The sequence below is a fragment of the Chrysemys picta genome, chromosome 1 (genome assembly GCF_011386835.1).
Source record: "Chrysemys picta bellii isolate R12L10 chromosome 1, ASM1138683v2, whole genome shotgun sequence".
NCBI lineage: Eukaryota > Metazoa > Chordata > Testudines > Emydidae > Chrysemys > Chrysemys picta.
The window spans coordinates 189011816-189036951 of NC_088791.1; the positions used below are offsets into that span (position 1 = coordinate 189011816).

Consider the following 25136-nt stretch of genomic DNA (forward strand, 5'->3'; position numbering starts at 1 on the left):
TAAGGCCTGTATAATCAGGACCCACAGCACTTGGAGTTAACAAGAGATCTTAGTTATGGCCACAGTAGATAATTTTAACTTTTTAATATACATGTCCTTGCAAAGAATGACCTCCTCTTTGGCTTTCAGTTCAAAGAGTAGAAAGTTTTCAGGTCGTCTGTATCTCTCCAATGAATAGTGGATTTAGCAGGCACACAATCTAAATGCCACAAATAGGATAAAAAGTTGGCACACAATTCTCCTACACCTATACAGATGCTGGCAGTTCAGTCCCACAGAAATCTGGGGTCATATATATTTGGCAAGCTATGCATCCATTGATGGCAGCAGGAGTTTGTGTACTGGTAGAAGGTAGTATGGTATCCCAAAAGCTTGCCTTATTTGGGTTCCTTTTGTTTGACTTTCATTTTACAGTTTAAAGGTATCATGACAGAATATGTTTAACCACTATCTCCTTTTCATGTTATTCAATATAATAAAAGCAAAGTTATGATAAGATAGACAGTGTTATTACGTTCCCTATTTTTATCCCTATTGATTCTTTTATATCTTTCATGAATCATCCTATTGAAAATGTTATAGGTTTATGCCAGTCATAACAGGATAAGAAGAATTTAAAATGACATTTAACTGTATAATATTTAACTTAATTTAAACAATTCCCTTGCTGAATCTACGGGTCAGTGCTAAGCCCCACAAAAGGAGGAAAAAGAAGATCTTTCCTAACAAGATATTCTTCCTATATCATTACCGGCCTGTGCTGCTATTTTGCATGATAGCATTAGTAATGCGTACATAAGTATACAATAATGCTATTTTTAGAACTTGTCGGTGGAGGGAGAAATCCCATCCTTTTTATTATGAAAGTCTGTTTGCAGCAGCATCAGTAGCTGAAGTGATTTGAATCTGTCAACATCTGTTCTTATTATAAACCAGGGAATTTATGGCAGTGTTTTTATGCATATAGCTTGTTTTTTTTTTAAACTTAGCAATCTCATTATATTTTTAGAAAATCAGCAGCCTGAGAAAGGGGGAGCTAGGAGGAAGCTTTCCTCATTAATTTCCTCCAGCTAACAAGTCCAGAATTTTAATGGTATTTAATAATTTGGATGAATGGTAGTAAATTAACTGGCTGTTGTCTTCAGTCAGAATAATACACTGGCCAGATCCTCCGCTGGTGTAAATCTGCATCGTTCCATTAAAGTTAACAGGGTTGTGCCAGATTACACCAGCAGTGGATCTGGCCTTTTCTGTTCCTATAGCCCTTATTATCCAAAGATCTCAAAGCACTTTACAATGGTTAATTCATTTTCACAACATGCCTGCAAGATGATTAAATATTTTCCCTAATTTATAGATGGAGGATGGATCATGTGGCCACAGAGAGGCTTAAGGGACAGATTTTCAGAGATGGTTGTTCACCATTGCAAGTGTTCTGATATGTGAGGCAATACATACATGGCCACTTTGACAGCATTAGAACAGCTTTGGCATGACTTTTCCTGAGGGATTAGAGAAAGATGGAGAATCAGAAGTTCTGGTTCTATACTCACTTACTGTGAGACCTTACACAAATGACTGAAGACCTCATTTCAAAGAATGATTTCTGCAGTTATACATGGTGTGAATAGCTAGTGAAGTCTAGTGTCAGAACAGCCTTACTGGGGATTCATGATAGAGGTTAAAGGGCAAGAGTTAAGTACATGATGTTTCTGTTTTCCTTTTTTTCCAGTGCTCAGAAGGTATCTTGCCATCCTCTCTGGTAATGACGGATATGCCCAAATTGTGACTGACTGGTAGTGCTCTCTTAAATTACCGATAACAAACATAAGAACTGCATCTCATGTTATTATTGCATTGTTTATAAGTTAGGCAGGTTTGATTTGGTTTTGAATGTTGTAGGTAGTAAAGGATGTATGTGCTTTAAGTAGCTGCATGCTCTTTATTGGACTGAATGTGCTCCCAATGAAGTCAATGACAAATTTCCATTTGACTTCAGTGGAGCAGAATCGGGTTCTAAACCTTTCCATGATGATGAGCCTGCTTATCTCCAAGCTAGCCCATGCCCCAAATGACAAAAGTGATTTTAGATACGATGTAGTATGGAGGTGCTTGTCAGCATTTCTGTACTTAAAACCTGTCAATGAGTCAAATATAAGCCTCTGTTTTTAGGGAGCTTCATGGCATGCAAGACTGAGAGTCATCTTTTTTACATTTTGGCTCCTTTTAACATCCAGGAGTGCAGAACAGAAATAGACAGTTGTGGTTATGGATATTTTATAGTTTGGCAACTTAAAAACATGTTGGATATTTTTTAAAATGAAAATTTTTTGCTCATTAATTTTATAGTATGGCCTAGCTCAAATGAGATGCTACAATATAAAAAAGCAGCAACTTTGCATGAGCACTTTTCATTAGACTTTCTTCTGTGCTCTTACAATTATGGGTCAAATTTACAATGAGCAGATGTTATTTTAAATACATACGGTATTTCAACATGAAATATCATCAGTCTTCATGGGTTCATTCTTTATTGACTGCAATAAAAACAGTACTCTCGTTGTAAATATCTATCTCAAAACCACAAAAGCAAGGAATTCTAGCATTAGCAAAACCAAGGGCCCAAATTCATCCCGTATATGTCTCCAGTGATGTCAATGAATAGGGGCTGCAGGGTTTGGCCAATACATGATAACTAAAGCCCTACTTGAATCGTGGGATGATTGTCAAATAATTGCGGCTGAGTTGCAGAGAAGACATGGAAAATCATGGAAAAATAATAATGGGCTGACAGTGGGAGCCCCACTCTGCATGTGACTGACAGTGGGGGGGGTCCCGCTGGTGGTTGCCCGAGGCTGACAACGGGAGCCCAGGGCTAACAGTGTGGGGTCGCATTGACAGCTGCCGGGGTGGTTGGGGCTTCCACTGTCAGCCCCGTGCCCAGCAGGGCTTTCACTGTCAAAATTGTGGTGGAAGCCTAATATTGCGGGATCCACAGTTTCTACAATATCGTGAATTAAGTAGGGCCTTAATGATAACAGAATTTGGTATATCTAGTCATTAGGGATCGTTACCAGGATCTTCTGGTACTATAGAAGAGTCTGTCTTCAACTTTGTAGCAACCCTAAGGCCTCTCTGGCCACAAAATGGATTGAAATTCTCTGTAAAAACATTAGCCCAAAATAAATATTCCTTTAAAGAATGCCACTGCTCTGACTAGAAAAAATCCTCCTTTTTGCTCTGCAACTGTATGGTAGCACATGAACCGTGTCTCAGCTCAGTCTTCCACCTAAAAATCTCCAACCTTTACAACAGCAATTAAAAACCAGAGGAGAGAGAGAGCTCCTCACAATTGTCATAGAAATCCCTAAAAACTAGAAATCCCAATGTAATTTTTAAAGGAAAGAATATTTACCTGATTGTTTTCTTACCCTTTGTCTAGATCACGTTTTTGTAACCAGGGTGGGGATGATAACACAAAATGAATGTTTCCATGGGCTGTTTTAAATCATTAATGAATAGTAGTTATATTTTACTCTTGTTGAGGCTGCAACAGAGAAATCTGAGCAAGATTGGCATCAGTGCGACAACCATTGACAACAATGGAAGAAAGGTTGGGCACAAAATCTAGCTGCCCAAAAATCAGGTATGCATGTTTTACAGTGCATAAGAAGAACTCTAGTGGCAGTATAGAAAAATACAGTCATGTAAAATAAAGGCTTGACTGATGGATTTCTTCAATTACTATAAGATGCTTTGCAGAAAAAAATAGGAGGAAAACAGGAGCCCTGTGATCTTTGGTTATTGAATTTTAGTGCTAAATTAGGCATAGAAATGACCTCAAATAGGTGGTTGTCATATTAAATATTTTAAAATGTAAAGAACAATTTTCCTTTTTTTCTCTCCCCACATTTATCTCCCTGTGAAAGGAGTCTCAATAAAATAAGAATAATTGGACTCATTTCTGCCTATATAAAAAATTCTATGAAATGCCCTGAACAGTACTAAAGAAGTAATCTTCTTTAATTAAGTAATACATGGAACATTCCCATTTAAAGAACAGAACTACATGGCATAACGCATGCAGTGGTTCAGTGATCTTATTATTAACAAATTCATGTTTCCTTTCTCATCTTATTTCATACTAATTTCAACCCTTTTAAAAGGGATATTCTTGAAAAGCTCTTGGAATGTGAGTGACTGCAGGTATAGATAGAGAAACTGATGAAGGGATATAAAGGTTTTATCAGTATGGGGTAGCACTTGTGGGTGAGCCATGCAGGCCATCCCAAGGAGATACCAGTAAAGCCTACATGCTGTACAGCTCAGTGGTTTGAGCATTGGCCTCTTCAATCCAGGGTTGTGAGTTCAGTCCTTGAGGGGGTCATGTAGGGAATTGGGGTAAAAATCTGACTGGGGATTAGTCCTGCTTTGAGCAGGGGGTTGGACTAGATGACCTCCTGAGGTCCCTTCCAACCCTTAGATTCTATGATCATGTAGTCTGTACATACCACATGTGACAAAAAGTATTTTAGAAATGTTGCTTTTGAGCTATCTAAACAATTGTACTGTTTCCAGGTACCTTAGTTACGATGGGCCAGATTTTCAAAAGAGCTCAGCTCCCGGTTAGTCCCCCAGTTAAGCGGCCAGATTTTCAAAAGCCAGTTTCAAATTCACATCACAAGTATTCAGACAAGAAACATTATTCAAAGAGTTGCACTCACCTCACCTGGTCACTTGCTCTGCTTCTGTTCCCTACATGTTCAATCAGCACAGCTTGAATTTCAAATGGTGAATTTTGAATACTTGAGTTAATAACTCCTAGATAAAAGCCTGAGGGCTTGCCTCTCCTATTGTTTACAGCAGTTTTACACAGGTGAAATGTCATTGGCTTCAGTGGAGTTGTTCCTGATTTACACCAGTGTAAGTGAAAGGAGAATCAGGCCTTCAGTATCCCGACTTTATGGAGGTGGAGTGCAAAGATGTTGAATAGGTGAAATTCACCAGCCCAGACTTATGACCAGGGTATCTCTGGGTCTGAATAGCAGCCACTGCCCCTCTGGCAGGTTGCCTGGCTTCATGCAATTACAGCTTCCTGGTCCTTCCTCTGGCCTGTCCCCCGCCAATCTGCACTGCGACCTTCCATGCTGGTCTATGTAAGCCCAATGTCATGGCGTGAAGGAGGATGTGGACATCCCTGCATAACTGCTCATCTGGCTGACTCCTTTCATTGCCCCTGTGTGGAATTTTAGTGGGGAGGAGGGCCGTGTGCTGGAAATCAGGTTGGATTAAAGTTGTGGCCCCAGCTCCAGGAATCATGTGATTCTAGCAGATTCTCAGTTGTTGTTTTTTTAAGTAAGTTTTTAGCCCTCATGTTGGGGAAGAAAATATTGAAAATGTGACCTGAGTATAACTGATGCAATGATGCCTGGCTGAATCTGCAGAGTCTGGAGCAATAGCTCTAAGAGGTGTGAAATGCCCCATGCATCTCAGTGGGGTACCAGCGCCACGATGCAGTGCTTTTAGGGCCCCACCAACACCATTCCAGCAAAGCACTCTGTGTGTGGCAGTAGAAGAGTGCAGTGGGCTCAGCCCACCAATCTGAGCAGACACTTCCTCCAGCAACCAGGGTGTACCAGTGGGGGTGGGAGGTGGCCTGGCAGCCACTCCTATCTCTTGGAGGTAGAGGGGAGACTGCTGCTGCTCCCCATGCTTCTCCTGAGAGAAGAGAGCTCTGCTGCCATTGGGGATAAGAAAGGGCCACTTCTCCTGCCTGTTTGAGAGAGAAGGGGGGCTCTGCTGCCACTCCATGTGGGCGTGGGGCCATGGCATAAGTGTGTAGCAATGGGGGGAGGGGCATGTGTCATGGCATGCCTTGGATCTCAAATTGTCCTAAATCTGGCCCTTTCTAAAATGTATCAATATAAAATATCCAGTTTATCATTTCAAACAAACAATCCATAATCTTTTTTTCAGACAGTTCATAAACCAGGGGAAAAGGCTAAATTCCTTCCTTTATAATAATAATAAAATATGGAGATATCTTATCTCCTAGAACTGGAAGGGACCTCAAAAGGTCATCAAGTCCAGCCCCTTGCCTTCACTAACAGGACCAAGTACTGATTTTGTCCCAGATCGCTAAGTGGCCCCCTCAAGGATTGAACTCACAACCCTGGGTTTAGCAGGCCAATACTTAAACCACTGAAGGCAGTGCTGCTATTTGCAGTGAATGGCACTTTCAGACCTTTGGGACAAGAGATGGAAACAAATACACTGGGGTACTTGCTTTGGGCATGCTTTGAAAAGAACAAACCTGTACATCATGCTCACAAGAGCCTAAGTAAGTCAAGAAGGGAGGGAATGGGCTTCAGCCTCTGGCCACAGGCAACGGAGTTGGTATTTCCTTCCCAGACAGTGCTAAAAAAAGGCACCTGAGACCAGGTCAATGGACACCCAACCTGAAGTGTGCTAGGCTTAGCTTCGATAATGTTCTGCAGTAGCAAGACCATAGATAAGCTTGTGTCAGGATGTTCTTGTACGGGGTTTGTACTTTAGTCACACCTTTTTTCAGAAGCTCTTTTTGTAAACATGCCATGGGGAATTAGAACCAAATTTCAGCCACTAGTTAATATGTGTGTGGAATAATCTCCAATGTATATTTGTGTGTATGTTTGTGTAGAATAGCAACACACCAACATTTCACTTGTTAAATGGCATGGCAATCACTTTTAATGTATGTTTGCGTATAGGAACAGTATAATTTAGTAATAATGCAATGTATACAGGAGATCTGTGCTGATATGCCTTCATTGGAGTTGTTTCTGCACATAGATGCTAGGGCATGTCACACTTTCATGCTGCGTTTGGAGCTCCCACTGATGACAGTGCATGGATCAATGGCAGCCGGTCATGGCCCCACATGAGTAATCTAGCACCTTAAATTAGGAAGAAGTGTTTGGGCAGCAAAGGATGCAATGAGCCATTCTGGTGCAGGACAGATTGTCCATTTCAAAGTGAAAAATCTGCATTCTTTAGGAACTAGTATTCAAAAATATAATCTTCAGACAGTTCAATGGAGCAGCTGTATAATTTACAGCACCAGATAAAGCTAGAAGGTGTAATATGAAATAGCGGAAGCAGTTCTTGAGCAACAGAGCCTTAACTTCCCTTAACATATGTGTGTAGCAGATAAGTAAACAATTTGGACTTGAAATGGACATTTTAAAGATAGCTATGGTTGGAAAGGCATCAGCTCACATTTAATGTTAGCTGCATTGCCCCACTGATGTGTTTTTTGGGTTGTTTGGCACAGAAAAAAGGAAGCAGCTATGGAAGAATGAAAATCAGTTGTTGGAGCAGAGATAGTGAGAAGAAAGACATCATTTTAAAGGGAAGTTTTGGGAAGTGGGCTTGCCTGAAGGATTGAGTTGGGTGCCAGTGAGTGTAGGTAGGTTGAGTTGAACAACTCCGTGTTCAGAGTAGAAGAGAGAGTGGAGCAGAGGAGCCAAGCATGGGATTTGCGAATGAGTCTGAGGCATTTAGGTGTGCAACTCGCATTGAATTCTATTGGGATTTGGGTTACTAACTCCCTTTGGCTTCTAGGAAAATCTCAGCCCAGGGTCTTAGTCAGATGAGTACAAAGAGTGTAATTCACATTCCTGCTCAAAGCCAGTGTCACTGAGCTTTTCACATGGGGCACTATGTGTGTGGTGGAGGGAAGGGGTGGAATTAACCACCACCTATTCCCAACTCATAGGCAGTCAGAGGACTGCAACTCAGCCTCTCTTCAATTGCTACTCTAGCCTGTTTCAAATCTTCCAGCATAGTCATAAATCCAATGCTCCCTTCCTAAAACTCCCTCCGCCCACCCATGCTGGCTAGTATGGAACCCACAACAACCTTTCCTTTGCAGCGTGCTGCTTATTTGATCACTCCTGAACCAGGGAGTTTAACAGCTGTGGAGAGCATTACCTGGACTCTCTGCACCCCAGATGAATTTCATCCTGAGAGAGATGGGCGTTGAAGTATTTCCAAATGGAGGATAAAGTTAAAATAAAAAAAAACTTCTACTTTTCCTTCCATTGCTTCTTGGCCGTAAGCAGCCAAACAGCTGGAACTTGTACAAGAAAAAACGAATGCAAATTTTTATGGCCTCACTCAAAAAAAGTCCATGCTGTCTGATCATATATGATCTGCAAATGCTTTGCACTAGCAAAGGTAGGGCTGCCTATAAGTAAGGTGGCCCAACATTTCCCATTCCAAGATCCTGTTTTCAGTTCCTCAGAACTTTGTCAAACTTTAACCACTGGGCTGAAATTTTCCCTGCTGGGTGTTTTTTTTTTTTTAAGACAAACCCAAAACAGTCCAGACATTACCAAGAATCAGATTTTTCCCATATTCACAAAAACAAAATATCCTTGCTCTTGTGTGGAGGGATAACTCAGTGGTTTGAGTATCCATTTGCTAACCAGAGTTGTGAGTTTAATCCTTAAGGGGGCTACTTAGGGATCTGGGTCAAAAATCAGTACTTGATCTTGCTAGTGAAGGCAGGGGGCTGGACTCAATGACTTTTAAATTTTTGGGGGAGGGATAGCTCAGTGATTTGAGCATTGGCCTGCTAAACCCAGGGTTGTGAGTTCAATCCTTGAGGGGCCATTTAGGGAACTGGGGTAAAAATCTGTCTGGGGATTGGTCCTGCTTTGAGCAGGGGGTTGGACTAGATGACCTGCTGAAGTCCCTTCCAACCCTGATATTCTATGATTCTATGAACTTTTTTGTTAAGGAACTCTAACACCTCCGTGCTTTGGAGCAGAAGCTTGTTTTTAGGCAGGGTGGTGGCCTTTATGTCAGGGATGCACCTTTTGCTGTCTCTCTGAATATCTGCTCAAGTTTAGCCAAGTTATAAGCCTTCAAAAATCATAGTTTGTATATGATCACTTGTTAGTGTTTGGCAACTAAATTCTCTCACGATTCCATTCACACTGAGCATGCTCCAGCTCAGGGTTAAAGGAGCTGAGCAGGATGTTCCCTGCAACTACTACTCCTGGCTGCTGTAGCATTGAGAGCAGGGAGACTATTTCTTCTGTGCTCTCAGTGCTCCACCAGCTGGTGACCAGGCATTGTGATAGAGGAAACAGCCAAACTTAAATACACAAGGGACAAGAACTAGACCTGGGGTTGAGACTGGGAATAGGAGCTGGCAAAGTGGGTGAGTAAGTCTGAGCCAGTAAATCAGTGATGAGGAACTGGGATGAGAAGCCAGGAGTGTTGAAGAGACAGGACTGAGACAAGGACAGGCTGGAGGGGATAGGGCAGAAGAAGGGATCAAGGCAGAAGGGTCTCTGACCACTAGAGACACTCCTCTTCAGAACCTGTAATGGAACCCAAGTTTCCTGAGTCTCATTATTCCTCTACTGTCAGCAAATATCTATGAAATCCACTGGCAAAATGTCTCTCCCTTCCTCCAGGTTAGCCCATACAGGGGATGACAGTCGACTATTGCTAACAGCTCAAGTGGCAAAGGTCTATGCAGTGGACCTAATGGTTTGAACCTTGCTGATGATCCATCTAGGTGTCAACATGATGCCCTATGATGGGATTTCTGGGTTTTTTCAATTTGCTTTTTTAAAAACCTAGAAAATTATATGTCAAACCTTCTACATTAAAATAATGTTACGTTTGGAAAGTGAAGCACTCAAAAGTTAGGAAGTGCCAGAGTTAAGGTTGCATCTGCAACCTTAATTCAGCCCCCTAGTGCATATGCGTTATGATACAGTCTTTAATTACATGATCACATACTACTTTTTCCATAGGACATTTCTGCCTTAGTGAGCACATTCTTTTAATCTAGTTTTGTCTGTATAATATAAAGTGTGGGTGTGTGTTTGGGGGCCATTTAATATTAAAATGAGTAATGTGGTGTTATAGAATTGTATGAACAAAGTAAGCCTGCTTAGCATGATCACTGATTTTTAAACCCTATGCATCCTATACAATAGCAAGAGAAAATAGTGCAGCTGTGATTTAGTCATTTAGTGTTCCTTTTGTGTGTCACGTGTTAGATATTCTGTACCTGAGTTCTAACCAGCTATCTAAGATTATTTTTGGGTTTTTTTTTATAATTTGTTATGCTTATCTGAAGTCTTCCAAAATGTAGGCTAGAATTCACCAGCAAAGCAAAACTATTTTATTCATACAATATAATTATATACCTTTCCCCCCCACCCCCCTCCAGATTACAGGGAAGAATTCCCCAGTGGTTTATTGCTGCAAACTTTTTTTTTTTTTTTTAAGAAAGTGCTAACTTGCTGTACATGTAAGATGTCTAAATTTGTTCATGATGTGTTTTCATTTCTGGGTCAACCTGACCATGGTTGTCAATCTAGAGAATAGTATTGTAATCTTTAAAAAAAGCTGACCTATCTTTTAAATAAGCTCCTATTTGACATCAACATCAAATAGAGTTACACGGTTGCTGCAGCATCCTTGCCTGCTCCCCATGACCTGCTACTATGAAGTTTCTTGGCATGATGTACTCACATGAAGAATGTCTTGAGATGTATCTCTTGGGATCATTCCAGAAGAATACAGATTAATTTGCACTTCCACAAATATAAAGTGACTACTTCATGTAAACTACTTTCCATGTTCCATCAAATCTGAGATTTCCATTCATAACTTTTATAGAAATGACCGATTTGGCTTGAAGCCCTCAAGACTTTTTAGTGTAGTGGAGGGTGGTTGGGGATAAAAAAATTACTTTTGCTTCATTTTTTACTTCATCTTGAAAGTATATTGGCTCACCACCTCCCTAGGCGCTGTAGTGTTAGGGGGAATCCTCAACTGCCACTGTAAGGTAATTTTTTTTCAGTGCTTTTGTGCTGTTAACATTGGGGGCTGAGGACTGAGCCCACTGTTAGTAATCCAGATCTTCAGCCAATTTAGCACCAGGATCTGGGAGTAATTTTGGTTCTAAAACAAAAGCTCATATTTCTGCCTTTATACTGTTTCATTAGACAAATAATATGTCTGACCTCTTGTACCAATGATAATTAACACTTAGCACTTTCACAGGTTTTAGGGAGCTGTATAAATAGTTCAATAAAGTATCAAAGTTGTGACATAGTGGATAGAGTGCTTGATTTGGACCTGGAGACATGACTTCTATTCCCAGCTCTGTTGCTGGCCTGCTGAATGACCTTAGCGAGTCGATTTACTGCTCTGTGCTTCAGTATCCCCATCTCTAAAATGGGGATAATGGTACTTCCTTTGTAAAGTGCTTTGAGACATAAGTGCTGACTTCCTCATTTCCCCGGGAGTGCTCAAACCTTCCTCCGCTCCAGACCTTGCCCTCAGTCCACCCCTTCCCCCAAGGCTCCACTTCTGCACTGCCTCTTCCCACCCTTTTCCACCCGCTCCCCTGAGCGTGCCCTGCCCTTGCTCTGCCCCCTACCCCCAGGGCCTCCTGCACACCACTGAACAGCAGATCCGTAGCGGGCAGGAGGTGCTGGGAGGGAGGGGGAGAAGCTGATTGGTGGGGTTGCTGGCGGGCAGTAGGTGCTGGGGTGGAGGGGGATGAGCTGATTGGTGGGGCCACCAGTGGGTGCTGAGCACCCACTATTTTTTTTCCGTGGGAGCTCCAGCCCCAGAGCACCCACAGAGTTGGCGCCTATGATTTGAGATGCGCTGATGTAAAGTGCTACATGAGAGATAGGTATTACTATTATTAATCACAGTTCTTCCTTAATCACCATATTCCATGGACTTCTACTTCTTACGACAAGTTATGAGCATAAGGTATGCAGGGCTATCTACTTAATAGAGCCTTGTGCTGTTATACCAAACCTGGATTTCAGAGAATCTACCTTCTTCCAAGGTTATCATGATTCATATTATGCTGTTCACTGCCTAATGTTTCTGTTTTACAATATGCAGGCCTTTAGCAGTGACACCACATTACACTGTAGTTAACATTTTGTTAATATTTTCGTTGGAGATGCTGGGTGACGATTTTGAATAAAAATCCAAACCTGTCTCTGCAGTGACAAATTACCCTCATCCATCCCTGGTATTCTGTGTTTCACTTTGCAGTGGCTGAGACCTTATTAGTCCCTACTCCTAACCCACATTATTGGAATCCTTCATTAGTGTGAAGTCAACACAACTGCACAGGGTGCAAACCAGCAAAGAATTTGGGCTGATTTCTCTGTCTACAAATTTTTAACACCAGTGATACTGATTTCCCCTTCGATGTCCACAATGAGACTATTTCCTGGCCTCTGTGTACCTCTATCCCTGATCATGAGGGTCAAATCTCAGATATGAGATAAGTAAGTATTAATGAAGTGAGGAGATATCAGTTGCAGCTGAAAAGACTGTAAATGCCCCAAGTCACTGCTAGATAACCATGCACTGCAGACGCTATCAGAAAAAGGACCCGATATAGCTGAGCTAATGTGTCATGTGGGGGTGGGGGTGTTAAGGGAGGGGTGTTAAAGGAGAAAAACAAATTGGAAAAATGGACAAAAAATGTTTTTGGTTTCAAAAACCAAATAGTATGTTATATATGGAAGGCTGGCAAAGTTACATTGCTTTTAAGGGCTTTACAGTGCACCATTGAAGTCAGTGATACTGATTTGAATGGGAGTAGGAGCAGAGCCCCTAACATAAATAGTAATATTTATATCAGAACAGCTCCTTCAACATGATGGATGTGTGGAATTTTGCTGTCATTTAGGTTTACTTCAGTGGAATTGTGAGTTTCATGCACATCCTCACACACCCATCTATAAACTAGGGCCAAATTCTGCTCCAGTGTTTTTCAATCTGTTCCATTTTGGGACCACCACTCTCTCTAGTCAGGATCCCATTTATAAATATGGGAAGGACAGGTTGATCATGACTTCCATGTTCACAACCCAGGCACTGTGACATACACAGCTGCTCCCCTTGAAGTAAACAGAATTTGCCTGTACCTATCTGACAGCAGAATTTGGATACAATTACAATGTAAAGAGAATGTTTAATACCTATTGTTTTGATTTTGGGGGTAATTTTAATGCGAAGGAACATAAAACATGTGACTTGTACAAATAATGTTTAAATCCTGATGTAAAGCAACAAGGGAGGAAACTCAGAATTAAGGTTCTCACTCTGTTATTAACTCACCTGCCTGTATTGCAGTTGTACATAAGTGATTCAGGTTTTCTCACTGTTTTGACACACTAATTTAATATCTAGGTGCAGGAAGTGCCTTAAAGATAATGTTGAGAACAACTGTGCATTGGTTGGCAGGTAAGAAGTCTGTGATTCTGATGATAAATGTGCACAAGTGGAACAGTGTGATTTTAACTCTGAATTGTGACTTGATTCAATAAAAGCATATAATATAGTTTTAAAAATAAGTTTTTGAATGTAAAGTTTTATTAGCTTCAGCACAGAGAGTGGTAATAGCAACATTCCCATTTTAAACCTCTCCCAAAATCATAAACTCATTATTGTAATCTAAAACCTAAAGTCAACAGAAAACTAGGACAAACTGGGCTTGCAGGTCACAGATCCAAAGCTCTGAAGTAAAACTAATCAGTTCTTGGATAGGATTTTTTTTTTACTGCAGCACAATCTATGGTCCAGTCAGTCAAATCAAGCCTTTCTGAGAAAAGAAGATTAGAGGCAGTTGTTTAAAATACTTGGAGGGGGGGAAGATTTAAGCTTTATTACTGACCAGGATATACAAAATAGTTTGTAATGAAAAAACAGTAGTGGGGTTGTACTCATTGAGTGAATAGAAAATTTTAACTGAAGACAGAGCCATATGGAGCAGCTTATAGTTAACAGCAAGGACTGATGATGAGGCAAATGTCCTCTAAGTATGTGAAATTAGGAACTGTACGTTTGTTATGAGATATATGCAGAAAGTAGGAAAAAATGACTACATTAAAAGGGTATAAATAGGGCTGTAAGCATAAAAGGCTCATTCAGAGAAACCTAACATTTATTCATATGAGTTATTCCTTATGCAATAGCCTTACCACTGTGCATTCCAGACAATAATTGGCAAGAACTAGGGATGCAAATCTTCTCTCTGCCACAAGTTGGTATAATTATTTTGTTTAAACAAAACATGTAGGGTTCTACATGCTGGAGAAGTTCTAGCTTTGGTGTAATTTAGGCAAATTAATTTGTAGCCTCTAGTAATTTAGTTGCCAAGTTCTGTTCTCAGCACCTTCCCTTTCTTGTTCTCCACTGACTTTTTTGACAACTGCTCCAGTACAAGAGCAATTTATCATCAATCTTATGCTGTTAATTGGGTCCTAAGTGGTTGGCTGCTTGTTGCATAATCTGACAGGCTCAGAAATGCCTAAATGTCACAGTGCTATAGACCATTTGAGAACTATCCTGTGTCTTTACTCTATGGCTAATTTCTTTTATGCTGGAGCAGACATTTAAAGCCTAAGTGTATTCTTACTACAACAAAGACACAAATTTCCCCTCTTTACATTTTCTTCAAATGTCAAGCTGCTTACACATTTTCAGCCATAATGAAATTCTAGCAACTGCACACAGTCATTCAGCATATTTATTGAGATATCAGTCATCACACAAATACAGACTTAGTGTGCTTAGAGATCACCGTTGCTCAACCTTAGCAATGACTTCCAGAAATACAGTATTTCCAAGTAACTGATGTAAAACTAAGGCAAAAATAAATGTAGGGCTTGATTTTTGCCAGGTACTATTCAGTCTGAGTAAGGGTGGCAGATTACTGGAATTATGAAAGGTTTCCCTTGTTTTCATACATTAAATACTTACGGTCAGATCTTTAGCTGGTTAAATCAGCATAGCTCCATTGACTTCAATACAGTGATGCTGATTTACATCAGCGAAGGCTCTGGCACAGGGTTTTTAAATATTCCCCTGCAACATCTGCAACCCAATATTGCAAGATTTTTCTAAGACATAAGAACCAGAAAATGAAAGTCTAGAAATCTGTAAAAACTGATTAAAACTGTAAAACTGGCTGGTCTGTTTTCATTGTCCAACGTAAATAAAGAACAAAAAGTGAACAGCCAATGAGCTTTAACATATTTCAGCTTTAATTACTTAGGGTCCAATCATGCAAACCTTTACTCATTACAAATGTTTTCACTGAGGTCAGTGCATGCATTAACCTCAGTGGACCTCATTGCCTTTATTTTTGTTAGTAAAGGTTTGCAGGACTGTGTTCCTCAGATGTTAGATTTCCTTAACCGTCTCTCATTTATCTTTTAAATGTATTTTAAACAGTATCCCTTCAAAGCTTGTAGGCCAAACGTTCCACTGTCTTACATGTTGTGGAACTCCACCGATTTCAGTTGGGGGACATGGGTTTAGTTGCCACATAATTCAGCCTTGTGTTTTCAAGCAATAATCCTTAAGAAATGATTTGTTACAAAGAGTTTGCTGTTAAGTGTGGTGCAATTGATTTCAGGGAATTATGGTCAGGTTAAATGCTGAACTGTTGAGCATCTGGATTCTGATGACCAAAAAGCAGCGGATGTCTGATTTGTGTTTAGATGTACAATACAATCCTACGAATTTATACTACTTTATCAAGTTTCGTAATTTTGATACTAAAGTTCATCTCAAAGCAGATATCTAGTAGTAGATATTATTTAATATTTATGTTGCAGCAGTGCCCAAAAATTTGATAGGGACTTTCAAAATACACAGGAAGACACAGTCCTATTGAATAATCTTAATGTTATATTCATCTCCTTGATGTTACAAGCAAAGCCTCTAATCGAGCAATTTACAATAAGGGCATATTTGTGATGTTAGTCTCTTGCCAAGTTCCCTTTACACCTTCCATGGTGCCGGTGCAGTAGTATCACATTAGAAAGACCTTATATCTGTGGCACTAAGTAAGAAAATAAACATCAAGAAGGAAGATGTTTTCAAATCTACATTGAAAATTTTAACTTTTTATTTAAAATGTATTTAGTAAATTAGGTTGATTTGTGTGTATGTGCGAGATTAAATCTCTCTCTCTCTCTCTCTCTCTCGCTGAGTTAAATAGAATGGAACAAAACCTGCTCTTCTTACTCATTGAATCAATAGGTGTTTTGCCCAGTTAGTTAACAAGTTAATGTGGGATTTAACCCTATGTTTCAGAAATTATGATTCCACTACAATAGTCTATACAAAAAGTTACATGAAAATTGCAATTTATCTGTTTCAGCACCTAAAATGTTTCATATGAAACCTAAAATATTATTCATTTACTTCTTAAGACGTATTAATTTTAGAGACTAATTCCATTCTTCAGCCAAGTATATAGTTTTAAAGTATTTGTTGAAAATTTGACATACTTCCTTTTTAATGAACTTCATTGATATATTAGTAACTTGTGAACTTTCTCAGCCATTGTTTAATTTTAATCGGGAAAATGGGTTAAATTAATATATTTTTGTAATTTGACATGCGATAGTTCAACATAGCATTAAAGCATATTCTTATAACTTGGATTTATGAATGGTATCAATTAAGTATTGCTATGAAATGATAAAGCTGTGAGTCCACTCATAATGAACAAATAATTCTGTTTCAGTCTTGGATTCCACTGTTTTGGGAGCAGTTCCGACAAAGTTTAGTGCATGCTTGTTTTTTAATTTTGTTATTTCTTCCTTTTCTCATTTGAGCTTTACATTGGGCATGCTCCTTTATTTTATACAAGTAGCATAGGATAGACTGAAAGGGGTATGACAGTTAGGTTGACAGTGCGAAAAGTAAACATCCTTTGCTTTTAAATCAGAAGTATTGGGTTCATTAAGTTTAACTATACCTTTATATAATTCAGTTCAGTGTATGTGTGTAGATATAGATGTTATTGCCTGGGACTTTGACGTATGAACTTGCACAAAAGAAAAAGCTTTTAAAAATGTACCTGACAGGAATAGCCCAGTAAGGCATCAGAGTCTAAATACTGAATTGTCTGAAACTGAGTGCAGTACTGTCTTTCAAAATCTCTTGTTTATGGAGAGAGAGTCATTATTAAATTATTTGTATGCTAATGATTTATTTTTATTGGTTGTATTGAAATCCCTTATTTGTCTTTTTTTGTTCAAAGTGTTAGGCAACATTTGAAAAGCAATAATTACCTAGATAGTAATATCTAGAATTTCTAAATGTCACTTGTTCCTCCATGAGCTCCTTTCTCTAGTAATTAAATGTAAGCAGTAAAGTACACTAATTTGTTATATAAACCAACAAAATCAAATAATCCAAAAGCACTCTAGCAGTGAAAAATGCAATTAAGCCAGCAATGTATTCATTCGGATACAAAATACCGCACCATGGTATACCACTGTCGTCCTTTCCTTCATTAACTAGCACATGAATAAGAAAGCATGATGGCTTAATAGCATGTTTTTCACTGTTAGAAAGTATTTTGTTGTCTCAAAATGGGATTGAGGAGTCATCCACATAATTTCCATTTGTCCCATGTAAAAGTGATACATTCTACAGAGAAACGTGTTATGGCATATGGATGTGAAGGATTAATATTTATTATGCCATTTCTGTATAGGCAGACTAACTATACTAATCAAAATTTATGTTTTTATAAAATTAAATATCTGCATTTAAAAACAATATAAGAATAGTTTTTCTCCTATAGTGTGTATTTGTATGTGTACTTGTTGCTCTGATTTAAAGCTTACTAAGTGTCTACTTGTTATTTGTTTATATGGTGGTAGCATTCAAAGTGCCCAGTTAGGATTAGGATCCCATTGTTCTGGCTATTGTACAAATGCATAGGAAACATTGTCCCTACTCCAAAGAGTTTACAGTCCAGCGCTTGATCTTGCAAGGAGCTGAACACTGTGGCCCTAATCCAGCAAAGCACTTGAGCATACGCTTAACTTTAAGCTTGCGAGTAGTCCTACTTACTTCAATTGCTATTCATTTTAAAGTAAGGAAATTAAGCATGCACAGGATCAGGGCTCAAGTTAATGTACTTTTGAAGCATAATGATGCTGTTTAGTATATTAATTTAACACGTTAAAATATCTTTCTCTCTTTATTCAGGCCCATTTCCCATTGAAGACTACAGAACGATGCCTTGAATTTACCAGCATATGTAAGGGTGATGATTGTTATTTCTTCTAAATTCTGCACAAATATTTTCTTTCATACACTGCAGTTTGTTATGCCAGTATTACACAGCTTCATTGCATTACAATGGTTAGTGTTTATACAGCGAAAATAGTCCATTTCACTTTTGGCTCATGCACAAAATAACTGAGTACGTATTAAATACGAAGAGTTGCACTCTTTGGACATGAAGCTCAACTCCCGTTTGCCTTGTAGGAACTGCTCAGCACTTTGCCAGATTGGACCCCACAGGGCATGTGTGTGTATTTTGCCGTTTTTGCTTGTTAAAAAACAAGAATGCACTAAACTTTGTCGGAACAGCTCCCAAAACAGTGGAATCCAAGACTGAAACAGAATTATTTGTTCATTATGAGTGGACTCACAGCTTTATCATTTCATAGCAATACTTAATTGATACCATTCATAAATCCAAGTTATAAGAATATGCTTTAATGCTATGTTGAACGATCACATGTCAAATTTATTCAAGTTTATCAAAGTTAAACTCCTTTTCTCTATAAGTGTAACAGTAGTCTCCTTGACTTTAATGTAACTACTCATGTGAGTAGTATGAAACAGGTTAAGTGTTTGCAGGATTAAGCTGACTCAGGGCAGGAATATTCTTTTGTGAATGTGTCTGTCCCTTGTTCCACACCCCTTCCCCCCTCTTCATGCTAGGCATATATCAAATAGAAGAGAGAGAGTGCAAGGAAATGGAGGTGCGGGATTCCGCCTTTATTTTTTCCCCACAGTTTCTGCCAGGCCCTAACTCTTTTGATACTTTGTATTCACTGGCTGACTTGAGTGACACAAGAAATCCACTGTAGGAAGAGAAGCTTCCTGTGAACTAAGCCTTGTTTCCATGGTGCAGAGTTTTCTATTTAAAAATAAATTCCTGTTTTCTGGGGCTACATGTATGTACGGTGCTTGTGGTGTATTCACGCCAAGCAAAGGTTACATGGGGGCAGAGGAAGATAAGGATTTCTCTCCCCCTCCCTACTCTTTCTCACATACACTCACCCCATAACATTTACATTCTGCATGTTTTAGCTTTCAACTCTTTGATTCTGAGCAAGAAAATCTCATTACTTTTTGGCATGCATTTTAAGGTCACTGAATCATTTTTTGTTGTCTCCTTGGCATTGTAATGACTGACCAGACTTAAAAACCATTGCGTTTGATTGTTTTATGTTCATATTAAATCCTCTGTCATTGTGTATTTTACCATTTTAAACACCCTGACGCCTGTTAGTTCTACACGGTTGTTTGGTAGGTTTTGTCTTCTTGTCCCCATGGCTAGAGATCTCAGTAGGAGGAGGGGGGAAACTTCCAGCCCACAGGGCCTCACTTTAGCCACTTTGGTTTAAGTCTTTTAGGACTTCAGTTAATTCTACAGCACGTGAGTATCTGTCTTCCAAGTGATTTATAAATGGAAACGCCAGTTCAAAGGTTAACAGACAAAACTGTGTAGCGAAGCTAGTCTGCCTGTTAAAGCCTCTGACCAGGAACTGAATTTGAAAGCAAACTTGACAAGCTTTGAGACTTTCTAAGTGGAACTTTAGCGGTGAAACTCACCTCCATCCCCCACCCCCAGTACAGCCGCCTCCCTCTTTCTGGAGCACCTCACTGGCATTAGAGAGCTCCTGGTATGACAGAAGCTGTGACAGGGAGGAGGGAGAGGGTGGCAAGTGCTGATCCAAGGCAAAAGACAGGTAGAAGGAGAGAGACTGCGTGAGAAGCACCGTGGGGCACTCCAAACAAATGCACCAGCAAGGCAGGGCACAAGCCCCAGTGTGTGCACTGCAGCCAGCCTTCAGCTCTAAGCAGTATGTGCCCGGTCACCTAAGAATGACGCTTGTTAATTAGTTCAAGTGACAGCATGATAATCAGAAGTCTTTTCAATTAGTGTGTGTCAGAAATCAATGTGATTTATGGGGGGGGGGGTTGGAAAATTGATGTGCATATATATAAAATAAATTGATCTGTTTCTCATACACATAATATTTGAAGGGAGTTAGGGCCATATTGTCATTTGAATGTACAGTCCATATGTACGATCCGAATGTGTGTGTTAATATCTATACAATCAATAAACCGCATACACATTTCTCACCACCCCTCACCCCCAGAGTTACCAGCAGGAGGGAAACACTGAGCCCTTCTTTACCCTCTCCCCGCCCTCCCCTTGGCACTTACCGATCCTTAGCACTTGCTGGAAAGTCTGAGGGATGCCTATTAAAACGTAGAGAAGGAGAAATAAGAGTCCCCTGCTGGTATCCATAGCAGAGAGCCTGGGCTCACAGCGAAGGGTGCTCTCCATCTTCTCCACTCCTTTTTAATTCATGCTGAGCCTCTGCCAGTTCCATGCACTCACAAGCTGCTCCGAGGTAGGCTGTATTTCCACCTCATTCTCTCTGTGTTTCTTGTTCGTTGTGCAGAGTGTTAGAAGTGTATGTTTCCTCTGAGGTATTTAGACATGAATAGCTGTTGCTGCTTTTTTGGGTCCCGTTACACTTCTCTCTCTCTGTCTCTTTCTCTTAGCCCATCATTCCCCGTCCATCAGTTAGTCGCACGTTGCAAAAGGGTCTTCCCAGAGATTATGGATCGATGCTTCTGTTCTGTGTTGAGCTCCAGGGGGTGGAAAGTTGCCGCTCGAAATGGCTGGAATGTCTTGCTCATTCGTCCTATAGTCAAGTACAAAGGTAGAAAAGAAAAGAAAGGAAGGGCAGGGAGAGAGGGGGAGAAGGGAGTTGTTGCAGAGGTTCCAGCACTGATCTCCAGCAGATTAACTGGGATCTCAGCCACTTCTCTCCCTCGCTCTCACACGCACAGAAGTACTTTATGCTGCTGCTCTAGAGCTGATTGAATCTTTGCTTGCATCCTGATGATACAAGCAAATCTCATCTCCGTATTGGCTGGCACTGATGCTGTTCCTGGATATGATTAAAGCGGCACTGTCAACTTGAAACTGGTCAATTTCACCAAAGTGAAATAAAATCTCTTTTCTGGCGTCCACCTGCCCCTGAATTCTGCCTTGCAAAATACTCTGGTTTTTTGGACCACCTTGTCCTGTTCTGTTTTACATGTTTTTCCTTCCCCCCGTTACTGTGTGAGAGACTCACACACCCAGCATGTGAGTGGGTGTGACACAGCAGGGGTCTTTTGGAGTATGAGACTTCAGTTCTCCTTGCTGTGCACACATTTCTGGGAGCAACTGAAGCTAAGTGCCAAACCCTGCTATCTCCTGTCAAGCTCCACAGAGTAGCTTTTGGGGGTGCGGTGGGGGGTCCTCTCTCCACCTCCCAGCCCCCATTTCTGGCTGCTTTTCCTTCAGCTTGACTGCCAGTCTGCTGCTAATCCTGCAAAGAAGCTAGAGGGAGTGGGGGCCCCCTCCTACACACTTCTTGGCACCTAATCTCATGCCCAATTTGGCAGAGAATACAGAGGATGCAGGGGCAAGCCCCCTTCCTGTATTCCAAGCTCACCTGGCTCCACCAAGAGAGATGGGCAATGGAGGACTGTGCAGGGAGTACCATCTGCTTCCTAGCCTGTCTAGTCTGTCCCAGGCTCCTAGAGAGGCAGAAATAGGCTGTCACCCAGCACGCCTTCTCCTACTTCTGGTGCGGTGATATAGGGCATGGGTTGTGTGGTTCTTCTTAAGAGCTCTGCTCTGAACCCTCTCCTTCTACCCTTTATTGGGAGTACTAGTTGGTGTCTTCAATAAACCGCCAAATCACATTTAGGAACAGGTTGACCAGCTTCTTAAGCACCTATCTATAATGTTGAGGAAGAAAAACCTGTGTTATCATGGGGGGACTTCAAACTGAGTGGCATATGCTGGAGATCTCATGTAGCCAATCAACATGGTTTATGGCAAATAGATTTTGTCAAACCAGCTTGATATCTTCTTTTTTTTATGAAATCACAAGTTTGGATGATAAAAGTAATAGTGTTTATGTAAAAAGAAGAACAGGAGTACTTGTGGCACCTTAGTCTCTAAGGTGCCACAAGTACTCCTGTTCTTCTTTTTGCGGATACAGACTAACACGGCTGTTACTCTGAAACCAGTGTTTATGTAATATACTTAGACTTCTATAAGGCTTTTGACGTGGTACTGCACAACGTTTTGATTAAGAAATTAGAATGATACAAATTAAACATGATGCATGTCAACTGGATTAAAAAATAGGTAACTGATACCTCTCAAAATGTAATTGGACATGGGGAATCATCAAATGGGTGCATTTCTGGTAGGGTCCTGCAGAGATTGGTTTTTGGCCCTTTTAAATCGCCAGCCCCAGGGAAGCTGCTCCTTTTCCCCCCCCATCAGCGGCCCTGCCCATAGACCCCACCGACAGGGAGGGGCACAACGGGCAACGACGTTAAAGCGCTGCCGTAGCAGCGCTTTAATGTTGGCTGTGTGTGGGCCGGTACCGGCTTCTTACCGGTATGCCGTACCAACCCGTACTGGCTCACTTTCACCTCTGGCCCTACCCTATTAAACATTTTTAGCAATGCACTGAAAAAAACATAAATTCATTACTGATAAAGTTTGCAGATGATCCAAAGATTGGGGACGTGGTAAATAATGAAGAGGACAGGTCATAGATATTGAATGATCTGGCTCGCTTGGTAAGCTGGGTAGAAGCAAACAATATGTGTTTCAATATGGCCACGTGTAAAGTCATACATCTAGGATCAAACCATGCATGTCATAGTTACAGAATGGGGGACTCTATCCTGGGAAGCAGTAATGCTGAAAAAAGACTTGGGGTCATGGTAGATAATCAGCTGAACATGAACTCCCAGAGCTAATGTGATCCTTGGATATATAAATGGGAATATTAAGTAGGAACAGAGAGATTATATTACTTTCGTATTTGGCCCTGGTGCATCCACTACTGGAATACATCTACTTCTGGTGTCTACAATTCAAGAAGAATATTGATAAATTAGAGAAGGTTCTGAGAAGAGCCATAAGAATGATTAAAGAATTGGAAAACATGCCTTATATTGAAAGAGTCGAGTAGTTCAGTGTATTTAGTTTATCAAAGAGAAAGTTAAGGGGTGACTTGATCACAGTCTGTAAGTCCCTACCAAAAATTCACTAAAGGGCTCTTCTATCTAGCCGACAAAGGTATAATGAGATCTTATGGCTGGAAGCTGAATCTAGACAAATTCAGACTAGAAATAAGTTACATATTTTTAACAGTGAGGTTAATCAACCACCTGAACAATCTACCAGGGATCTTGGCAGATTCTCCATCACTGTTTTTTTAAAAAAAAATCAAGATTGGATGTTTTTCTAAAAGATATGCTCGAATTCAAAGAGGAATTAATTCAAAGAAGTCAGTGGTCTGTGTTCTGGAGGAGGTCAGAGAAGACACACTCCCGTTTATCTGAAACCCTACTATCTGAACTGCCATGTAATCGTAATCCCTTCCTTGTCCCCCATGTATCTCATGCTGGGGAACAAGGAAGGGATTCAAATAAAGTGAAGGTTCAGATAGTAGAGCAGAACCCCATGGCCAAGACTGCAAGGAGGAGGAACAGGACAGGCCCCTGGCTTCAGGGGAAGCCACCCTGCTGCTGAATGGCTCCTCACAGGAGTGAGTGAGCAGGGCTATGACAGAGGAGCTGTAGAGGGCTCCCTGCATTGCATGACTTCCAATCCCTGTAGGCACAAGGTGCTCTCCTGACTGGCCCAGCAGAGTCCTGTCTGGGTGTCTCTGCTCTGCCACACACCTTGCTTCAGGAATAAATTTGTTTCCTTCTGCAAATGCAAACTGGTAAAGAGATATACATAATACACTCTACAGTTTAGTACTGATATACAGACGGCTTTCCTTTTTAAATAGAGTATTAATGATTGAAAAATACACCATGGCCCCAATTCTGGAAAGGATCTCTCTTCAGCAGAGCACTTAAGCATGTGTTTACTTCCCATTGTAGCCCATTTCTTTCTGTATTTTAAGTGTTTTCAAGCGTTTAATACATGCAGAGTGTTCTTTAATAAATATTAATATTAGAGCTAGTTGCAATTTTTCTAATGAAACCACTTTAAATTGAAAAATGGTCCCTCTTAAAAAACTGAATTGTTGCCAAAGACTTCTTCAATTTTTACAGTTTTCCATTCCTCATTTTCCGTTAAAAGTTTAAACGAGGAAAAAATAATGTTTGCTCTTCTGTCAGATTTTTTTTCTTTTTCTGTATTTTTTGTTGTTAGTCAGGTTAGTCACATTGTGGGATTTTTTCACAATTGGGATGTTCCATTTTCCAAATTAAAAATTGAAAATCTTCTTTAGGAATTATCTGTTTTTGACAGTTAAAAAAATGAAAATTGGACCATTTTAAAACACACAAGGATAGGAAATGTTTTGAATGTATTGAAATTTCCTTGGAATCCCTGCCGCCCTCATTTTTCATTCAGCTGATCTCAGTATGTTTTTTTATGGTATTCTTGCCTGTGTGGGTCAGAAAGTTAACAGTTCAAGTTGTACACCAAAATGTGGGTTAATATGAAATGCTGACACTGCAATTCACTGCAATGGGGAGAGCTGCACGTTTTGAGTTGAGGTTGTAAATCAAGGTGTCTAAACTACAATGGCTCTTGCCTGTCTCTGGTGGATGTCATAGGATCTTTAGTGTCCACCTGGGCATATTTTGGAAAATGTAGAGGAAAACCTAGGTGTCCTGGCCAACATTCCTCCTCTCAAATGAACAGGTTCCGATGCCCAGAACTTTTGTATTTGAGCTATTGTTCAGCTCATACTGGCTGGCACATTTGCTTACTCATTCATGGCATTGCCAGTATTTAGTTCAATGCATTAGTAAAATAGTTTGGAATACCTTGAGAATGAAAGGCACTAACTAAACCCTGGACTAACTGTAAAACACATTAGTATTAGAAATATTAATACTGTCTCTTTAACAAAAATCAAAGGCTGGTGTTTCCTTGCCTTTCACAATACTTAGTTTTAGCTGGTTGAAATGTGTAATTTGCC

At 40.3% G+C, this 25136-nt stretch overlaps 1 protein-coding gene across 5 annotated transcripts in view; it reads right to left on the reverse strand.

Moving 5' to 3' along the window:
- The window catches only part of GRIK1 (glutamate ionotropic receptor kainate type subunit 1), a 225070-nt gene extending 203853 nt beyond the window's left edge, over positions 1 to 21217 (reverse strand). For 3 of the 5 annotated variants that reach the window (XR_010594598.1, XM_005283895.5, XM_005283897.5), the window contains exon 1: positions 20329 to 21163. Coding sequence is in view for 4 of the 5 variants with exons in the window: in XM_005283895.5 (XP_005283952.1) it covers positions 20329 to 20452 (124 nt within the window). In the remaining variant the exon portion in view is untranslated. Of the gene's footprint in view, positions 1 to 20328 lie in introns of all 5 variants that reach the window. The other 2 variants (XM_065576876.1, XM_065576883.1) reach the window with 1 other exon arrangement.
- Between the last annotated feature and the right edge of the window lie 3919 nt (positions 21218 to 25136).